Below are 17019 nucleotides of genomic sequence, written 5' to 3'. Positions count from 1 at the left end.
ATAAAATTTTGGTTTTTCAAGACAGCATTTCTCTGTGTAGCCCTGACTGTCCTGGAACTCGCTCAAGTAGCCCAGGCTGGCCTCAAACTTGGAGATTCATCTGCCTCTGCCTCCCAAATGCTGGGATCAAAAGCATGCACCACCACTGCCCAGCTACTCAAGTCTTCTAAAAAAGTTTTTGAGGGGGAAAAAAGGTATGTGTGAAATCAATATTGAAAACTAAATAAATGAACATTTCTATCAACATGGGCTAATTCTATTGGAGTAGAATTGTGAACTTTGCATTAAAAGTTAGAGACACTTCTGTTTCAGACAAACAGTAGAATACAAAGAAATCGACAGCTGTGTCAAGTTCCCCAGAAAAGGATGAGACAACTCCTGGATTTGCTACTGGAAGCAGCGTGGCCACTGAACTTTGAAAACCCCCAACTCCGGCCTTCAAGAAAGCACGGGGACGGGACCTTTCTAAACACAGAAATTAAAGCAGATCCCCTGCTACCACGTGGCCTATTTCAGGCCGCTGTTAACCGGCAAAGCAGAACTACCTTCCTTTTCTAGTTCGCGGACCTGGTCCTCGAAGCTACCGGGTGCGGTGGCACCGAGACTCTCACCCAGGTCCTCTGAGAGCATCCCACCCTGTCTTGGAGATGCAGGGCTCTGTCCAGACCCTCAAAGGAAACAGCAGTTGGGTTTAGTGTGGGGGAGGATGGATGGGGCGGGGGGATGGTCACCCAGGCCCCGCCCCTCGCCCCTCCCTCTCGGGTCCTACTTAGGGTCCCGGGTCGCTCCCCAGTGGCTCAGAAAGCTGGAGCTGCGACTCTGCCAGGCTGCCAGGACCGGGGCCGCCCGCCGCCGCGCTGAGAATGGACAGCAGGGCGCGGAGCTCTTCCAGAGAGGCCCAGGGGCGAGGTGGCAGGTCCTCTTCCAGGGAGGACAAGAAGGCGAAGGCCGGGAGGGGCAGCGGAGGCCGCACGCGCCCGGAGGCTGGGTCAGAGCGGCGGAGCTCCGGGCGAACCCGGACCCGGGGAGAGCCCCGAGCCCCCGCCGCCACCGTGGTGGACGTGGACGAGGTTCGGGGCTCCGGTGAGGAGGGCACCGAAGTGGTGGCGCTGCTGGAGAGCGAGCGACCCGAGGAAGGTACCCAGGGGCAGGTGAGGGATGTCAGACCAGTGGAGTGAGTTGCCTCACTGTGACAAGTCAGATAGACTGCGTCCGAGATTCCAGTTTCCGGGAAAAGAAAAGCATTGAGTTAAGGCAGTTACTGAATGGTGGAGACCAAAGTGCATCAGACGAAATACAAACAGCAACATCAGCTAAGTAGTTTGTCCCTTTTTTGCCCAATGGATGGGAGGTGGAAGAGAGAGTGGTTCAGGACGGGGCCCAGTCAACGTGCAAAGGAACCACAGTATTGGCTTTTGTGGTCATGGAAGGACCTGTGGACACAGTATGATGGCTCTGAGCAACAACCGTGTGGATTTTCTCTCATCCTCGTCCATCAGTCTTACCCAAGAGAATCGTAACCCCCACTCTCTAAGCCACAAAGGCAGCGAAAGCCCACTCAAGAGCCAGACCTGAGTTTAAATTTCAGCCTAGCCGCTCGCCCGCAGTGTGACCACACAGAAAGAGCCTTCGCTATCGGCCATGTGACCACAGTGTATGCTCATAGGGTAGATGTGGGAATAAATAAGCCTTCCAATGCATCTTGCACAATGTCAGCTAAATCCTTGCAAGCTAAAAAGAATGCCACCATGTCACAGGGGAGGATGCAAACAAGGGTGTCCCATTCACCTCCGTGAGTGCTACAACTCCTAGGAGAAATGTATCTAATTCCAGTCCTTTTCATGGCAAATGTAAGAAAAAAATCATTGTGCTCGAATTAAAGGATAGCAGATGCTTGACGGAAGTAAGAAACGGCATGTTACTTTGCTGTCTGCTGGCTACACGGAGATTTAGTTTTTGGGGTTTTTTTTTGTTTTTTGTTTTTGTTTTTGTTTTTTTGTTTTGTTTTGTTTTGTTTTTTCGAGACAGGGTTTCTCTGTAGCTTTGGAGCCTGTCCTGGAACTCGCTTTGTAGACCAGGCTGGCCTCGAACTCACAGAGATCCACCTGCCTCTGCCTCCCGAGTGCTGGGATTACAGGCGTGCGCCACCACCGTCCAGCAGATTTAGCATTTCTAATTACCAGCAATGCAATACACGCTGGGTCATAGAGAGCTACTATTTGTGGAAGCCGCCTGCAGCTGGGCTGTAGTGTAAATGGACCATGCTCAGACTTTTTGCCTAAGTGATAACCCTCTCTGGTCCTTAGCAGTGTGGTGGTTGGGTTCAAGGCTATAGAAATGCAAATTTCTTTGTGCCAGATCACATCAAGGAAGTAGTAAGGGAGGGAGCCCCATTTGTGGAGTCCTTTCTATGTGGCAGGCACACACTGAGTGTTTTGTTTTTCAATTATTTAGTTACATACCATCACAGATGAGGAAAAATGCTTTGAGAAAATAAATAGCTTGCTTGTATTGGGCAGAACTTTCTAGAGGAACAGAATCAACAGAGTTATGTCTAGGGGGCTGTCCTACATGATGGTCTGGGTAGAAAGGCAGAAAATCAGGTTTCCATTCCTAACAGTGGAACACCTTAACTGTCACAATCCAGCCCTCAAAGCCCAGGCATTCTCTGAAGAGTCGTTGATGTTGAGTCCAAGCACTGTGGATGTGGAAGGGCCCCAGTTGCATATCACTTTTTCACAGACACAAACTAAATTCTGCCAAATAGGTGATTTCCAAGGACTGAGGAACACCTCACTCCAGTAAAGAGACTCTAGTGGAAGAATTTCAGATAAGAAGGCAGGCAGGACCAGGGACTTCGAGACACTTCACACAGTAAAACCTGGGACATGTCAAGCATGAACTGGCATCTTTTATGTGTATGCCATTTCATCCTTGTACCAGATATACCAGCTATAGCTCATGAGCTAGCTATTATGGGATCATAATTAGTCAACATCCCATTATATAAGTGAGGAAATTAGGCTTTAAAGAGGTCCTGTGCCCTGCTTAAAAGTCACCAATGAACATGATTGGAACCAGAACTGGAACCAACTGGCCACCCTGGCTTCCTGGTCCCCCAGGTCTCCCTGCCTGTCCAGAAGTTTATTCCACCTTCCATTGGCCCACACGTCCATCACACAGACAATACCCCAGACCTAGGAACTCTGATCATTCTGAGATCTGGCTCATACCAATTTTTCCAGACATGTCTCCAAACTGTTCTGACTCCAGTGCTAAGCACTAGACTGACAGATACTGCTCAGGAAATATGGTGATGTTTCAATCTAATTGCTTTCCTAGGTATCAAGTCCTCTGGGTTAGGGGCCTGTGAGTGGCTGCTTGTCCTCTCCTCCCTGCTCTTCATCATCATAACTTTCCCTTTCTCCATCTGGTTCTGCATAAAGGTGAGTGTCGACGTGAACCCAAGAGGTGATTTCTGTTGTCTCTCATAGACCATACTAGGCCTACCTGCCTTCCAGAAGAGCGCTGCTTCCTTCAAGACCTGGCCCAATGGAACCATAAAGCTTCCTTTATTCTCCCAACCTATAGGTCTTCTGTCATGGCTAGGACACTATGTTAGCAAATCGTGTGTGTGTGTGTGTGTGTGTGTGTGTGTGTGTGTGTGTGTAAGGATGACATAGATGGATGACTATGATGATGGCTGGATGAACAGACAGACGATAGGTTATGGATAGATATATATCCCTGTTAGCCGGAGAGACCCTTAAGAAGCCACATCTAGTTCATCCATGCTCAATGACAAAGAGCATCCCAGAATGGATCATCCACTTTGACACTATAAGTAAAATATCTCGGGCAACTTCCACAGACCAGGAGAGACAATTACCTTTGGTCCCCAAGTGTTTTAATTATACTAATCCAGAAGTAAATGAAGACCTGGGTAGCTCAAGAAGCACATGCAGAGATGAAATTAGAAGCTCAAGGCATTTAGAGAAGAGAGAACAAGAATAGGCAGAGGCAGGCAGATCTCTGCGGGTTCGAGGCCAGCCTGGTCTACAGAGTAAGTTTCAGGACAGCCAGCACTGTTTACACAGAGAAACCCTGTCACAATAAATAGATAGATAGATAGATAGATAGATAGATAGATAGATAGATAGATAAATGGCAGAGGACATCTTTGATGACATAGTTTGACACTTGGGACAGATGAAACGGGATAATTGGACAGAAAGAACGATAGACTGTGTGTGGTGCCGCTCTCAAATAGCCATAGCCCACTTGAAGGGGAACCCCAGAGCAAAGTTGGCTTCATGGTGGGTAGAAATGGTCAGGTCCCGGCACTCCTGCCGTTCATTTTCTCTGTTGACTGGAGCTGCCAGGGAGGAGGGATGCTGTGGCTGGACGATACAGATGCAGTTAGTGCTGATGCTGGTCCTTTTCCTCCCGGCACACAGCATACAGTGGCTTTCCCAGCCCCTTCTCCCACTTTCCCACTAGACCGACTGCATTGGATTGTATCCCGGGATTTATTTTGCATCTATTTAAGTTTTCACATGGTATCTAATCTTTATTCTATGTTGATAGGATGTTAAATCCCACTTGGGGGCTAGGGTGATAGTTCAGTTGGTAAGGTGCAGAAAGGGCTTCACCCATGGGCAGCCTCTCTAGCTCCTACCTGCCCCCCATTTGAGACAAAGTCTATGCAACATCAGCTGTCATGGAGCATGCTATGCAGACCACACAGGTGATCCTCCTGCCTCTGCCTCCCCCAAGTGATGAGATATTGGGTATGAACCACCATGCCTGGCATTGTTCTTAGTTCTCAAAACAAAAGGTTATTTTTTTTTTTGAGACAAGGTCTTACTATGTGACCCAGACTGTCTTGGAACTTACTATGTAGATCAGGCTGGCCTCAAACTCACAGAGATCCACCTGCCTCTGCCTCTTGTGTGAGACATCATGCCTGGATAACAAAAGAAATCTGTAACCTAAAATTACTCCTATGCAAAGGCCTTTTGATTCCTTTGTTTTTCTTTGAAATCATTTCAAAGTATGGCTTTTCCCTTTAGGTTGTACAAGAGTATGAAAGAGTAATCATATTCCGACTGGGACATCTGCTCCCTGGAAGAGCCAAAGGCCCTGGTAAGAATTACCCTCCATGATTTTTAAATTCTTATCCCACCCCATGATTTGTTGATGATGTCTTTAATCCACATATAGTTATAATCCATGTCTTAGATTACATGAAGTTATTTGAGTCACTGTATCTGTATTTCCAATCTGTTCATTATAGGGCAGATTGTCCTGAAATTCTCCAGAAAGCATTACTAACAGGTCACAGGTGACCAAGACAGGACAAGTACAGAGAGCCCCACACCAGGGCCAGTCCAGTTGGAACAGCAAGGCATCTACAGACCTCTAGCTAATGACTGGTCTGAGTACAGTGTGTGTATTGCCAGAATCCTGGGACTTCTCAGAGAAAATCTGAGCTAGTTCAGAATTGGGGGTGGGGGCAGATTAGATCATGGAAGTCAGGCAAACCTCAGCATCTATTAACAAATATGTCTTTAGTTGGTAGAGGAGGCACATACTGAATGAAGCCTTCCATTGTTTTAGACTGTACACTAACTACCAGGGACTAGAGGAATAAGGCATGGTCTCTGACCTCAAGGACCTGAAAATCCAGAGGAGGTCCAACCTGATGGGAAGGCATACAGATAGAAGTATGGTTAGTCTGAAAGACCTAGTAGTTTGGATTTGGAGATCTGAGACAGCCAAGAAGACGTAAGAGACAGTGAGTCCCACTACACATGTACTGAGAGGGTCTGAGTTCTCAGCTGCAAGAACAAGTTAAGAATGGAGAGCAGTCTAGGAGACACAAATCAGAGTTTCAGGGTTCTGAACCCAACATATAAGTCCACACAAGACAGAACCAGACTCCAGAGCTCCAGGGTACATACCATCTTCCCATGGCCCTGGTTTTCAGGAACCTTCTCTGTTGGGGCTGAGAAAGGTACTAGCTGGCTGCTCTCCTGTACATCCTGGGCTACTAGTTTCCACAGAGTTGTGGCTTTTGAAGGGTGCCTGTCTTAGTCACTGTACTGTTGCTGTGAAAAGACACCATGACCAAGGCAACCCTTATAAAAGAAAGCATTTAGTCAGGGGCTTGCTTTAGTTTCAGAGGTTTTGTTTATTATCATCATACTGGGGAGCATGGCAGCATGCAGGTAGATGCTGGAGCAGTAGCTGAGAGCTACACCCAGATCTATAGGCAGAGAGAGAGAGAGAGAACCTGGGCCTGACATGAGCTTTTGAAACCTCAAAGTCCACCCCCCAGTGACATATTTCCTCCAACAAGACCACACCTCCTAATCCTTCTAATCCTTTTAAATATTGCCACTCCCTGATGACTAAGCATTCAAATATATTAGCCTATGGGGGTCCTTCTTATCCAAACCACCACAGTCCCAAATCATCCAGGGGCTTTAAGAAACTTTCAACTAACCAATCTACAGACACTGCATATTGAATCTGTGTACTCTCTGGGGCAATGAGAACTAACTGGCCAACACAAAGCTTCTGTCATGATATTGCTACTCTGATGATCTTGGGGCTAACATTTTCAGAAATAACACCCAGAAGTTGTCAGATCTAAACTGATGCACCAGTACATTCACATAGTAAAACAATTTTGCACAGTACCTAAAAGGCTCCAAGACACATTAAGGTTAATGTTCATGCATATGGCGCTGTACTTACAGAGATTGAGGCTAGTAGAGAGACAGGTATGTAAGAGATACAGAAGGGTCAATATGATGCCTCAAGTAACCAAGTGGTCTAGTTTTCTGAAATACTCTCTATTTATACCTGGTGTGCTGAACTTAGTTTTAATAGTGTAACTGCCCCCCTTTTACCTTCAAAAGTGTCCACAGTTGAATAATGAGTTATATGAGAATATTTTAGTTACAATGAAGCTGCCCAATGGTCTCTGGGTAATGGAGGCTAAGAAGAGCGAAGCAGCCTGGCCCTGAGAAGACAGTCCCCAGCAGTGTTCACGCTTGCTGTTCACCTGTTATTTTCCTCCTGCCTTCTTGTAGGCCTGTTCTTTTTTTTGCCATGCCTGGACACCTACCACAAGGTCGACCTCCGTCTCCAGACCTTGGAGATACCTTTCCATGAGGTGAGACACACAGTATGTTTGCTTCCTTCTGACATTTCTATGGTCTACTGTCCTACTCAATCCCGAGGCAAAGTAACTATGCTCAACAGTAGGAAAGAGAAGCAGAGATGCAGACTACATCAGAATCAAAAGCATTATTATCAAAATATACAATCAAAGTGAAAGGTAGCCTATGTAATGGGAAAATGTATTTTCAAATCATTTATAAGAGTTTAATATATAGGCTATAGAAAAAGTTCACTCAGGTCAACAAAAACAACAAAAGCCACAACCTAATTTTTAAAATGGACAAAGGAATTTATAATAGTTAATTTTATATATCAACTAGGCTAAGCCTCAGTTATTTAGCCTATATTTAGTTAAACAAATCTGGATGTTATTGTGCATGTATTTGATAGATTAGATTAGTATTTAAATCAGCAGACTTTTAATAAAGCAGTTTACCCTTGATCATGTGGGTAAGCTTCATTCAGTTGGTTGAAGGTTTTAAAGAACTGACTTTGGCTTAAAGAGGAGGAAGTTTTCTTCCAGTAGGCAATATATATAAACCTCAAGGCCCACCCACATACCGACTCCAACAAGGCCACACCTCCTAATAGTGTCACTTGCTATGGGCCAAGCATTCAACACATGAGTCTATAGGGCCTTACCTATTCAAACCAGCACAGGTGCCAAGTATTGAAGAGAATGTGGAGAAGCTAGAATTCACCCACTACCGGTGGGACATAAGATGATACAACACTGTAGGATGTAGCTACTCAACAGGGCGACTTCTCCAAAACTTAAAAACAGTATTGCTGGGGTTGGGGATTTAGCTCAGTGGTAGAGTGTTTGCTTAGCAAGCACAAGGCCCTGGGTTCGGTCCTCAGCTCCGTTAAAAAAAAAAAAAAAAACTATTGCTATAAGCTAGAAGTTTCAAAGAATTGAAATCAGGATCTTGGAGAAATAGTTTCCCCTCAGTGTTCATAAGAAAATGTAGAATCAGGGACAGGAGAGATGGCTTAATAGTTGAGAACTCCTGCTAATCTAGCAAAGGACCAGAGTTCTGTTCCCAGCACTGAACTGCCCCTAACTCCAGCTTCAAGTAATCCAGTGCACTCTTTTGGCCTTTGTAGGTACCCACATACATGTGACATACATGCACACAGACAGACACACGTAAATAAATACAAGCAAACAAACAAACAAGTAAAAATAATCTTTTAAAAGTAGAAGCAGGGTTGGAGAGATGGCTCAACAGTTAAGAGCAATGATTGCTCTTCCAAAGAACCCAGGTTCAGTTACCAGCCTTACATGGTGGCTCACAACCATCTGTGACTCTAGTTACAGGAGATCTAATACCCACTTCTGACCTCCATATAAATGGTATATATGCAGGAAAAAATACCCACATATATCCAATAATAAGTTTTAAAGATTAAAAGAAATATCAAAAAAAAAAACAACAAAAAACTTTAACTAGAAGAGCTCAGATGTCCAATGATAGCTGACTGTGGGGTGGCTACCCACCAACCCCACAGCTCCCCAGAGTTTTCTTGAGTGTGAGCAGCAGGAAATATTAGATAGAAAGATTTATATTGCAGAGATAAATAGATAGAAAATAAAGGATAGCCTCAAGAGGGCCTGGAACCTTTTCCAATGGGTCCTGACTGTCTATGCCCCAGGGTATTTATAGAGACGCCAAGGGATGGAGCAAAAGACCTCCCCCTCCCCCCAGCACAGCCAAGTGCAGACCATCTCAGACACCTGCACTCAGGTCTGTGGCCCTAATCATCCTCTATGCGGACCTGAAAATGGGCTCCCACAGGTGACTAGATAATCAAAATGTGGTATGCCTCCTATGATTAAATACTGTTCATCCCTTAAGAGGAAAGATATTCTGACATGTTCTACATATAACATGGATGAACCTTGAGGACATTATGCTAAGTGGGAATGTCAATCAAAAATCCAAATAGTTTTATAATCTACATCCAGTAACTAGGTAACTCAATTTTCCTAGAGTATCCCAATTCACAGAGTCAGAAAGGATGCTGGGACTCTAGGGAAGTGGGTGGGCAATAATGATTTGATTTCAGTTTTGTAAAATAAAAGGCATCCCAGTTGGTTGATCTGCTAAACTCTATACTATGGATGGTATATAACATGACAAAATTGTACACTAGAGGTGACATATTTTATGTTATATATTTTACCACAATTAAACTTCAGAAAATTCAAAGTAAAGACAACATCCATATTTCTCTAGCAGAGATTTGGATTAATAAGTCCTTCCCAAATAGTCTCCCACCTTTTCAAAGTTCTGTCCCATTCTTTCTTTTGGTAAATGTAAATGGTTTCCTTTCAAAGATGCTTACTTTCAATAATAACATTTACCAAAAGGAAAAGCACAAAACAAGTCTTGAAGAGGTGTTTGGATGCTGGTGTATTATCCATGAAGCTAAAACGCAGAAGCAACTCATGTGACTGTCAGCAGAAAGTTCATAAGCAAAACGTCAGCTGTACATACAATGAGACTTATACAGACTCAGGAGACATTCTGACGTGTGCTACGACATAGATGAGTCTGGAGGTCATTGTGCTAAATGAAATAAGTAATAACAAAGGACAAATTCTGTGTGATTTCACATTTATGTAGTGCTTAGAATCATAGAATCATAGAGACAATATAGTGGTGGTCTTTAAGAGCAAGGGGATGGGGTGGGGAGTTAAATAAATACAGAATTTCCATTTTACAAGACAGATTCACAGAGATGAATGGTTATACAGCATTATCAATGTGCTCAATAAAAGATTTGCATATGTGCATTTTAACACAATAAAGCACTGGTAAATATACTTCTCCCTAATACTACTACCCATAGGTACTTATTGGTATTTTGGAGTATAATCTTCTAGACTTTTCTATGAGCATGACTACCTTTACAATTTACCTATATATTATATACTATTTTGTAGCCAGTTCGCTTTTTATCCAACAATATACTGTAATCACCTTTTCATATATTAGCTTGTTGCTCCTGCTGTACATGGATACACCACATTTTATTGTGTGAATGTACCATGGATTATTCAACCAGTTACATAATGGCAGTTATTTCCAATGTTTGATTCCAGTAAGCAGTACTGTGAATAGCGACTCTTACAGCTAACCCCTTAAATACATCCCCTTGATAGATGTCTATGGATGGAGTCTTAGTTATGGTTTTTATTACTATGATAAACACCATAATCAAAAGCACCTTGAGAGGGAAAGGGTTATAGTTGAAGGAAGCCATGATGGGAAGTCAGGGCAGGAACTTGGAGGCAGGAACTAGAGCAGAAGCCATGAAGGACCACTGCTTACTGGCTTGTCTGTTTCCTTACCCAGGACCACCTTCCAGGGGTGGCACCACCCACAATGCCCTGAGCCCTCCCACATCAATCATCTCTCAAGAAAGTGAATCACAGGCTGGCCTGCAGGCCAGTCCTATGGAGGCATTGTCTCCATCGAGATTCCTTCTTCCCAGATGACCTTGTGTCAAGTTGACATAAAAACTACCAGAACAGATGGGGCTTTTGATGGAAAGCCCCAGCTTGCCCTCTAACATCACTTCAATAAGTGTATGCGAGAGTTCTTATGTCCTAGAACGCAGCTCCAGGAGACCCATTAGGCATTTATTTAGAAAGGCCTTGACATAAAATCAATTGAATGTTTTCATATGAGAAAATTAGTCTTGGTTTCTTTTTTTTTATATATATAAAGGGATCTGTAACAAAATTTCTTAAATTATGAGTTCTCAGCCAGGCAGTGGTGGTACATGCCTTTAATCTCAGCATCAGGAGGCAGAGGCAGGTGGATCTCTGTGAGTTCTAGTCCAACCTGGTCTACAGAGTGAGTTCCAGGACAGCCAAGTCTACACAGAGAAACACTGTGTCGGGGGCGGGGGGGGGGGAATGAGTTCTCTGTATTTGTTCTGAGCCCAGGATGTTTTCATGCTCTCCCCCTCCCCCCCTCTTCCTTCCTTCCAGAGGCAAGCATCACTAGGCCTGACTCAGTGTGCTTGATAAAACCTTCATGCGTTAAAAAATCCATACGTCTATTCTGAGTAAAGAATCTTTTCTCCCATTAGCTTTTCCTTTGCTCTACTCTAGTCTTACTCCTTCCTGGAAAATGCACCTAAACGCATTTAGCTCCCCTCGCCCACATAGGAAGGAGTCCAGGAATCCAGCCTGCATTCAAACTCTCTTCTGCTTAGGTGGTAACCAAAGATATGTTTATAATGGAGATAGACGCCATCTGCTACTACCGCATGGAAAATGCCTCTCTTCTCCTAAGCAGTCTTGGTCATGTGTCCAAAGCCATCCAGTTCCTGGTGCAAACCACCATGAAGCGCCTCTTGGCACACCGATCCCTCACTGAAATTCTCCTGGAAAGGAAGAGCATTGCCCAAGATATGAAGGTACCAAGATGAGTTTAGTGATGGAATTGGTCATGTGTTAAATCTGCCATGTGCAAGGCATTTGGCCATTCAATTTGCCATTCATTGGGGAGCAGACAGTCAAGGATATCATCAGGGGATGGGGGGGGAGGTAAAGATAAGCAGCACGCAGGCAGGCGCTCCTGCACTGACATCTGACCCCCTAGGCATGCTCCCACGGATTCCCTTCAGCCTCATCCTTGTTCATCCCTCTCCTCTGAAGGAGAAAGGCCAGGCTGCTGATATCCAAGCTCAATTTTGTTGCAATGAGTTATAATTTAGGCATTTGTACACCTGTTTCCTCAGATTATGAATTCCATGGACTTGGCACCGTGCCGAATATTTGGATGAGTTGAAAAATGGCCCAACTGTTGTGGCCTCACTCCCTACCACCCTGGCTCCACAGTCCAGCACTCCCACATGCTTAGCATTCATCCACTCCTCAGGCTTCCTCTGGAGCTATTTCCTCTGCCTGGAATTCCTGCCTTCTCTCCAGGACAAACCTTATTTGTTCTTTATGATGCCAGCTCGTCCTGGTGTATTTCTGCATATCTTACACCTGCCCCCTCTAAGTAGTTGCTCCTCCCGGGGTTTACAATGCACTGGGACAGTATTTAGCCACTAGGAAATGATCAGAAGGTGAGTTCGAAATGGACATGGTCCACATGAAAGGGCTCTAAGCGCTATCCCTCACCCATTTCCAGAACCTAGTTCATTTGTTCTTAGCTCTATTTCCAACTTCAATCATGGAGGGCAGAGGGGACTAAGAAGCATGGGGAACACCAGCATTGGGGAAGTGAAAACACCCTAAAAATGTTAGTCCTTTGGCAGGGTCTCAGCCCAGAGACACTGGTTATTTAAGGAGTGAATTTTAAAACAAACTGGGGGAAAAAGTACCATCTATACTAGTTCTCTATTTGCTCATGTAACAAATGTTCCCAAACCTAGTGGCTCAAAACAGCACAAGCACCACTGAACTCTTGTGGTCCTGAAGATCAGAGTGCAGAATCTGCTTCACCGGGCTTAAGTCCAGGCATCAGCATGGCAAATTCCTTCTGGAGGCTTCGAAAGAATCCCTTACTTTGCCTTTCTCGGCATCTAGCTCCACCTGCATTCCTCTGCTGTCCCCTATCCCCGTCTCCTCCACCCCCCTTCACAGTGCACCAGCCCCGTCCCTGCCCCCTTCATTATGATACCTTCTCTTCTGGAGTCAAATCTCCTCTCAGGTGAAGACACTTGTGATTATATCCTTCAAGAACCTTTGATTTAATCACATCCTAACAGCTCTCTTGGGTACCAGTCACAGGTCTAGGGACATGAGCATCTTTGAGAGCCATTGTTCAGGTTCCTACATCCTCTTTAGATCCAGTGATTATTCATTGGCACTGTGTAAGTTCAACAACTCTGTCCCAGACACTGCGACATTAAAAAAGCAGTGCCCTGTGAAAGGACCTGTTCCGAGAACAGAACAGTGGCTCTCGGTGCGTGCGGGGGTGGGGTGGGGGGTGGGTGTCTCATTTCCACTGGGGAGGCAGGTCTCACTGGCATCTCACCTCTTCCCTCCACAGGTTGCCTTGGACTCAGTGACCTGTATTTGGGGCATCAAAGTGGAGAGAACTGAAATGTAGGTGGGGAAATAACCAGAAAGAACAGTGTTTGAAAAATCATTTCAACCACTGCAGCCACACTGATACTAGAGAAAAGTGACCTAACACCTCATAGCCAAGATTCACTTGGCTACATCCTCTAAGCAGACTGTCCTTGTGGTTTTCAATTTTGCATTAAGAGGTCTTTTTACATAAAACTTAGCATTTTGATCATGTTTTGGTATTAGCTCAGTGGTTTTAGTCCTAACTTCGCATTTCCATCACCCCTAAAACCTACGAGCAAGAACTCCAGCCCTCTCGTTCTCCTTCAGCAGATATGCCTATCATTCTGAGTAGTTCACAGAAGTGGAGTCACAGCATAAAGACTTTTGTGTGTGGCTTCCTTTCATGTGGCATAATTTTTCAAGGTTCACCCCTGGTGTGGCACGCATCAGTACTTCATCCCATTTCATACTCAAATAATGTTCCGTTGTATAACCATACAAAATCTTGTTTTTACATTGCTCAACCACTTTGGGACTATGGAAAGTGCTATGATGAAATTTTACTTTTGTGTCTTTTATGTTCTTATTTGTTCATTCCTTCTCCTCAAAATCATTCTTTTATAAACTCAGATGAATTCCTCTGGGTTTTGTTTTCAGTTGCATGGCTCTTCAAAGTTGTTTTTCGTTATTCAAATTTAATAGCTTGGATTTACACAAAATCTCAAGTGAGAAAGATGACCACAGATTGTGAACACAAAATATGGCCTGGGTAACTAGAGTGTCATAGCCCCATGCAGCCTCCGTAGTGGTCATACCTGCACTTAGGGGACTGACCCCAAACATGCTCTTCTCTGCTTACCTTCCATGTCAGAACTCTAGGAACAGCTCTATCTGCTTGTTTAGAATTTACTGTTCAGGGCTGGAGAGATAGCTCAGTGGTTTAGAGAATTAGCAGCTCTTTCAGAGGACCTGGGTTCAATTCCCAGCACCCACCAGTCAGCTCACAACTGTCTATAACTCCAATTGCCCTCTTCTGGCCTTCATGGGTAATAGGCGTGTGTGGTGCACAGACATACAATGCAGGCAAAAATACCCATACACATAAACTATAAAACTTTAAATAAAAAAAGGAACTTGCTATTTGTGGAGCAACAGTAGGCAGGGGCAAATCTGAGAACGCCCTAACTGCTACCGACTGCACACCTATGCTGTCTTCTTTTGCAGTAAGGATGTGAGGCTGCCAGCCGGGCTTCAGCACTCTCTGGCTGTGGAGGCTGAGGCACAGAGACAGGCCAAAGTGCGGGTGAGCCCTTCCTGAGCACTCCAACCTCCCACCTCTGCCTTTGAAGAGTGTCTGAGAACCCAGGGGAAGGTCTGCTGGTGGAGAGCATTTCCTCTGCCCTCCTCCACACTGGTCCGGGAACTGAGAGGAATCCGGCTGTGTCCCCACCACTGTTGACAGTGTGTCCACAGGACTAGCCGTCCAGTACCTCAACCTCTCCCCAGACTTCCTGCTAACCCCCCCACTTCTGCTTTCATAATCTCTCTAAAGTTCCCTTTACCATCCTCCCTCTCGTGCTGGGATTGTCCCTGAAGAACCGAGGCTCCTGTCATCCCTAGGATATTGAAGGGCTGAAAAGATGCAGATTCCTCTCAAGTAACTGAGTGGATGAAGAAAAGGACTCTAATCACATAGAAGAATCAATAACAAAAGACTTGAAGGAGGGAGGGAAGGGGAAGGGGGCCTTTTGGGGTACAGTTGCATCTAAGTCTCCAAACCAGTTACCCGTGCCCAATGTTCGGTGGCTTCTGTGAAACAGGCCCAAGAGCCTTCTCTTCTGAAATGCTTACCCATTCTTTTTTTTTCTAACCAAGTTATAATACATGTCTCCCCAGAACTCAGACCAATTTGTTCTCCATACAGCAAGAAAAATCCTGAGTTTTCAAGCATACCACACATTAACAGTACCCCTACACTCCATGTATTCTTGTCATGACCTATAACAGAATCCACTTTCAGTTTTGTTTTTTTTTTAAAGATTTTATTTATTTATTTATATATGCAGAAGAGGGCACCAGACCTCATTACAGATGGTTGTGAGCCACCATGTGGTTGCTGGGAATTGAACTCAGGACCTTTGGAAGAGCAGTCTGTGCTCTTAACCTCTGAGCCATCTCTCCAGCCCCCCACTTTCAGTTTTGATAGTTTAATCTGTTCCCTCTACCTCACAATCCATCCGAGAGAGTGCGTCTAATGCCCCAAGTTTAACAATGCCTGCCACGGAGCAGAGGTGTGGTCCTTGCTTTCTGGGTCACACTGAATGGTTAGCACTTAAAACCCTCATGACTCTAGGTGGTGGTGCACGCCTTTAATCCCAGCACTCGGGAGGCAGAGGCAGGCGGATCTGGTGAGTTCGAGGCCAGCCTGGGATACAGAGTGAGTTCCAGGACAGCCTGGGCTGTTACACAGAGAAACCCTGTCTTGGGAAAGACAGACAAAACAACTCATGAAATGAAGACGCATGATGACGTTGCCTTTCTTCACGTGTTCTATAGATGATCGCGGCCGAAGGGGAAAAGGCTGCTTCCGAGTCCCTGAGGATGGCAGCTGAGATCCTGTCGGGCACCCCGGCCGCTGTTCAGCTTCGATACCTGCACACACTGCAGTCCTTGTCCAACGAGAAGCCGTCCACTGTGCTTTTACCTTTACCGTTTGACATGCTGAACCTTCTGTCTCCTCCCAGCACCAGAGCGCAGGGAAGCATCAACTACCCACACTCCTCCAAACCTGTCGAACCACTAAACCCCAAAAAGAAGGACTCTCCCATGTTATAGGGGTGGATGGACAGAAAGCAATGTGAGTCTGCCATATAAAACTCCATCCCCGATGAGGCATTCAGTCGTCCTGCCCGTGTTGGGTGCCAAATAGAAGGCCTTTTGGATGTGTGATGTCGCAAGATGGCCACATGCATGAGAACACAGTGAAATGCCAGTGGCAGAGAAGGCATCTAACTATATCATAGTAATTACAGGAAAGAGATTTAGAATTTTGAATCTGTATGTGGTTCGATTTTGATTTCTGAAGACTTAGTTCAGATATCTCCTACTGTGTATTACCTGGCTCCCTTAGCAAGGTCTTTGCAGATCCCACAGCCTTTGCTATGAGCACCTGTCAATGTGCTTATCACACCGAGTGGCGAGCCTGCTCTCAAGTTCTACCTGGGCTGGAGAGATGGCTCAGAGGTTAGAAGTACTGCTGTTCTTCCAGAGGTCCTTAGTTCAAATCCCAGAAGCCATCTGTAATGAGATCTTGTGCCCTCTTCTGGCATGCAGGCAGAATACTGTATACATAATTAATAAATCTTAAAAAAAAGATAGAGTTCTACCCTCTTTCAGCATTCTTCAAAAGTCCCACTGAAACAACCCATTAAGGTCTGCTGCTGGCTTTTAACAACCTTTCAAGCCTAAAATTCCAAACTCTCCCACAAAATAGTGCAAAGGCATAAAAGCCTCATGCTCAGGCTTGTCACGGGAACAACCCCATTTCCTCAGTACCAATTCTGCTTTAGTTTAACTTCTGTTTTTATGATAAAATATTCTAGCAACAAGAAACTGAAAGGAGAGATGGTTTATTTTAGCTCACAATTCCAGGTTACAGTCCATCACTGTAGGGAAGTTAAGGCAGGAACTTGAGGCAACTCCTGGGCACATCATTTGTGGGAATGCAGGCATAAACCTGGAGCAGCTGGTCACATCACAGTCAAGTGCAGAAAGAAATGAATTCA

The 17019-nt window shown here is 45.0% G+C and overlaps 1 protein-coding gene across 2 annotated transcripts; it reads left to right on the top strand.

Moving 5' to 3' along the window:
• Nucleotides 1–863: 863 nt before the first annotated feature.
• On the top strand, nt 864–16419 carry Nphs2 (NPHS2 stomatin family member, podocin). 2 transcript variants are annotated; one of them, XM_036202888.1, is made up of 8 exons: nt 864–1137; nt 3343–3446; nt 5073–5145; nt 7101–7183; nt 11422–11625; nt 13212–13267; nt 14459–14537; nt 15791–16419. In XM_036202888.1, exons 1-8 carry the CDS (start codon nt 864–866, stop codon nt 16067–16069), a joined length of 1152 nt encoding a protein of 383 aa, XP_036058781.1. In that variant the 3' UTR covers nt 16070–16419. The 2 variants fall into 2 exon arrangements, with proteins under 2 accessions (XP_036058781.1, XP_036058782.1); XM_036202889.1 differs by lacking the exon at nt 11422–11625.
• Nucleotides 16420–17019: the final 600 nt, after the last annotated feature.

Source organism: Onychomys torridus, chromosome 11, assembly GCF_903995425.1.
Source record: "Onychomys torridus chromosome 11, mOncTor1.1, whole genome shotgun sequence".
Lineage (NCBI taxonomy): Eukaryota > Metazoa > Chordata > Mammalia > Rodentia > Cricetidae > Onychomys > Onychomys torridus.
This window is presented reverse-complemented; position numbering and strand designations above follow the sequence as displayed.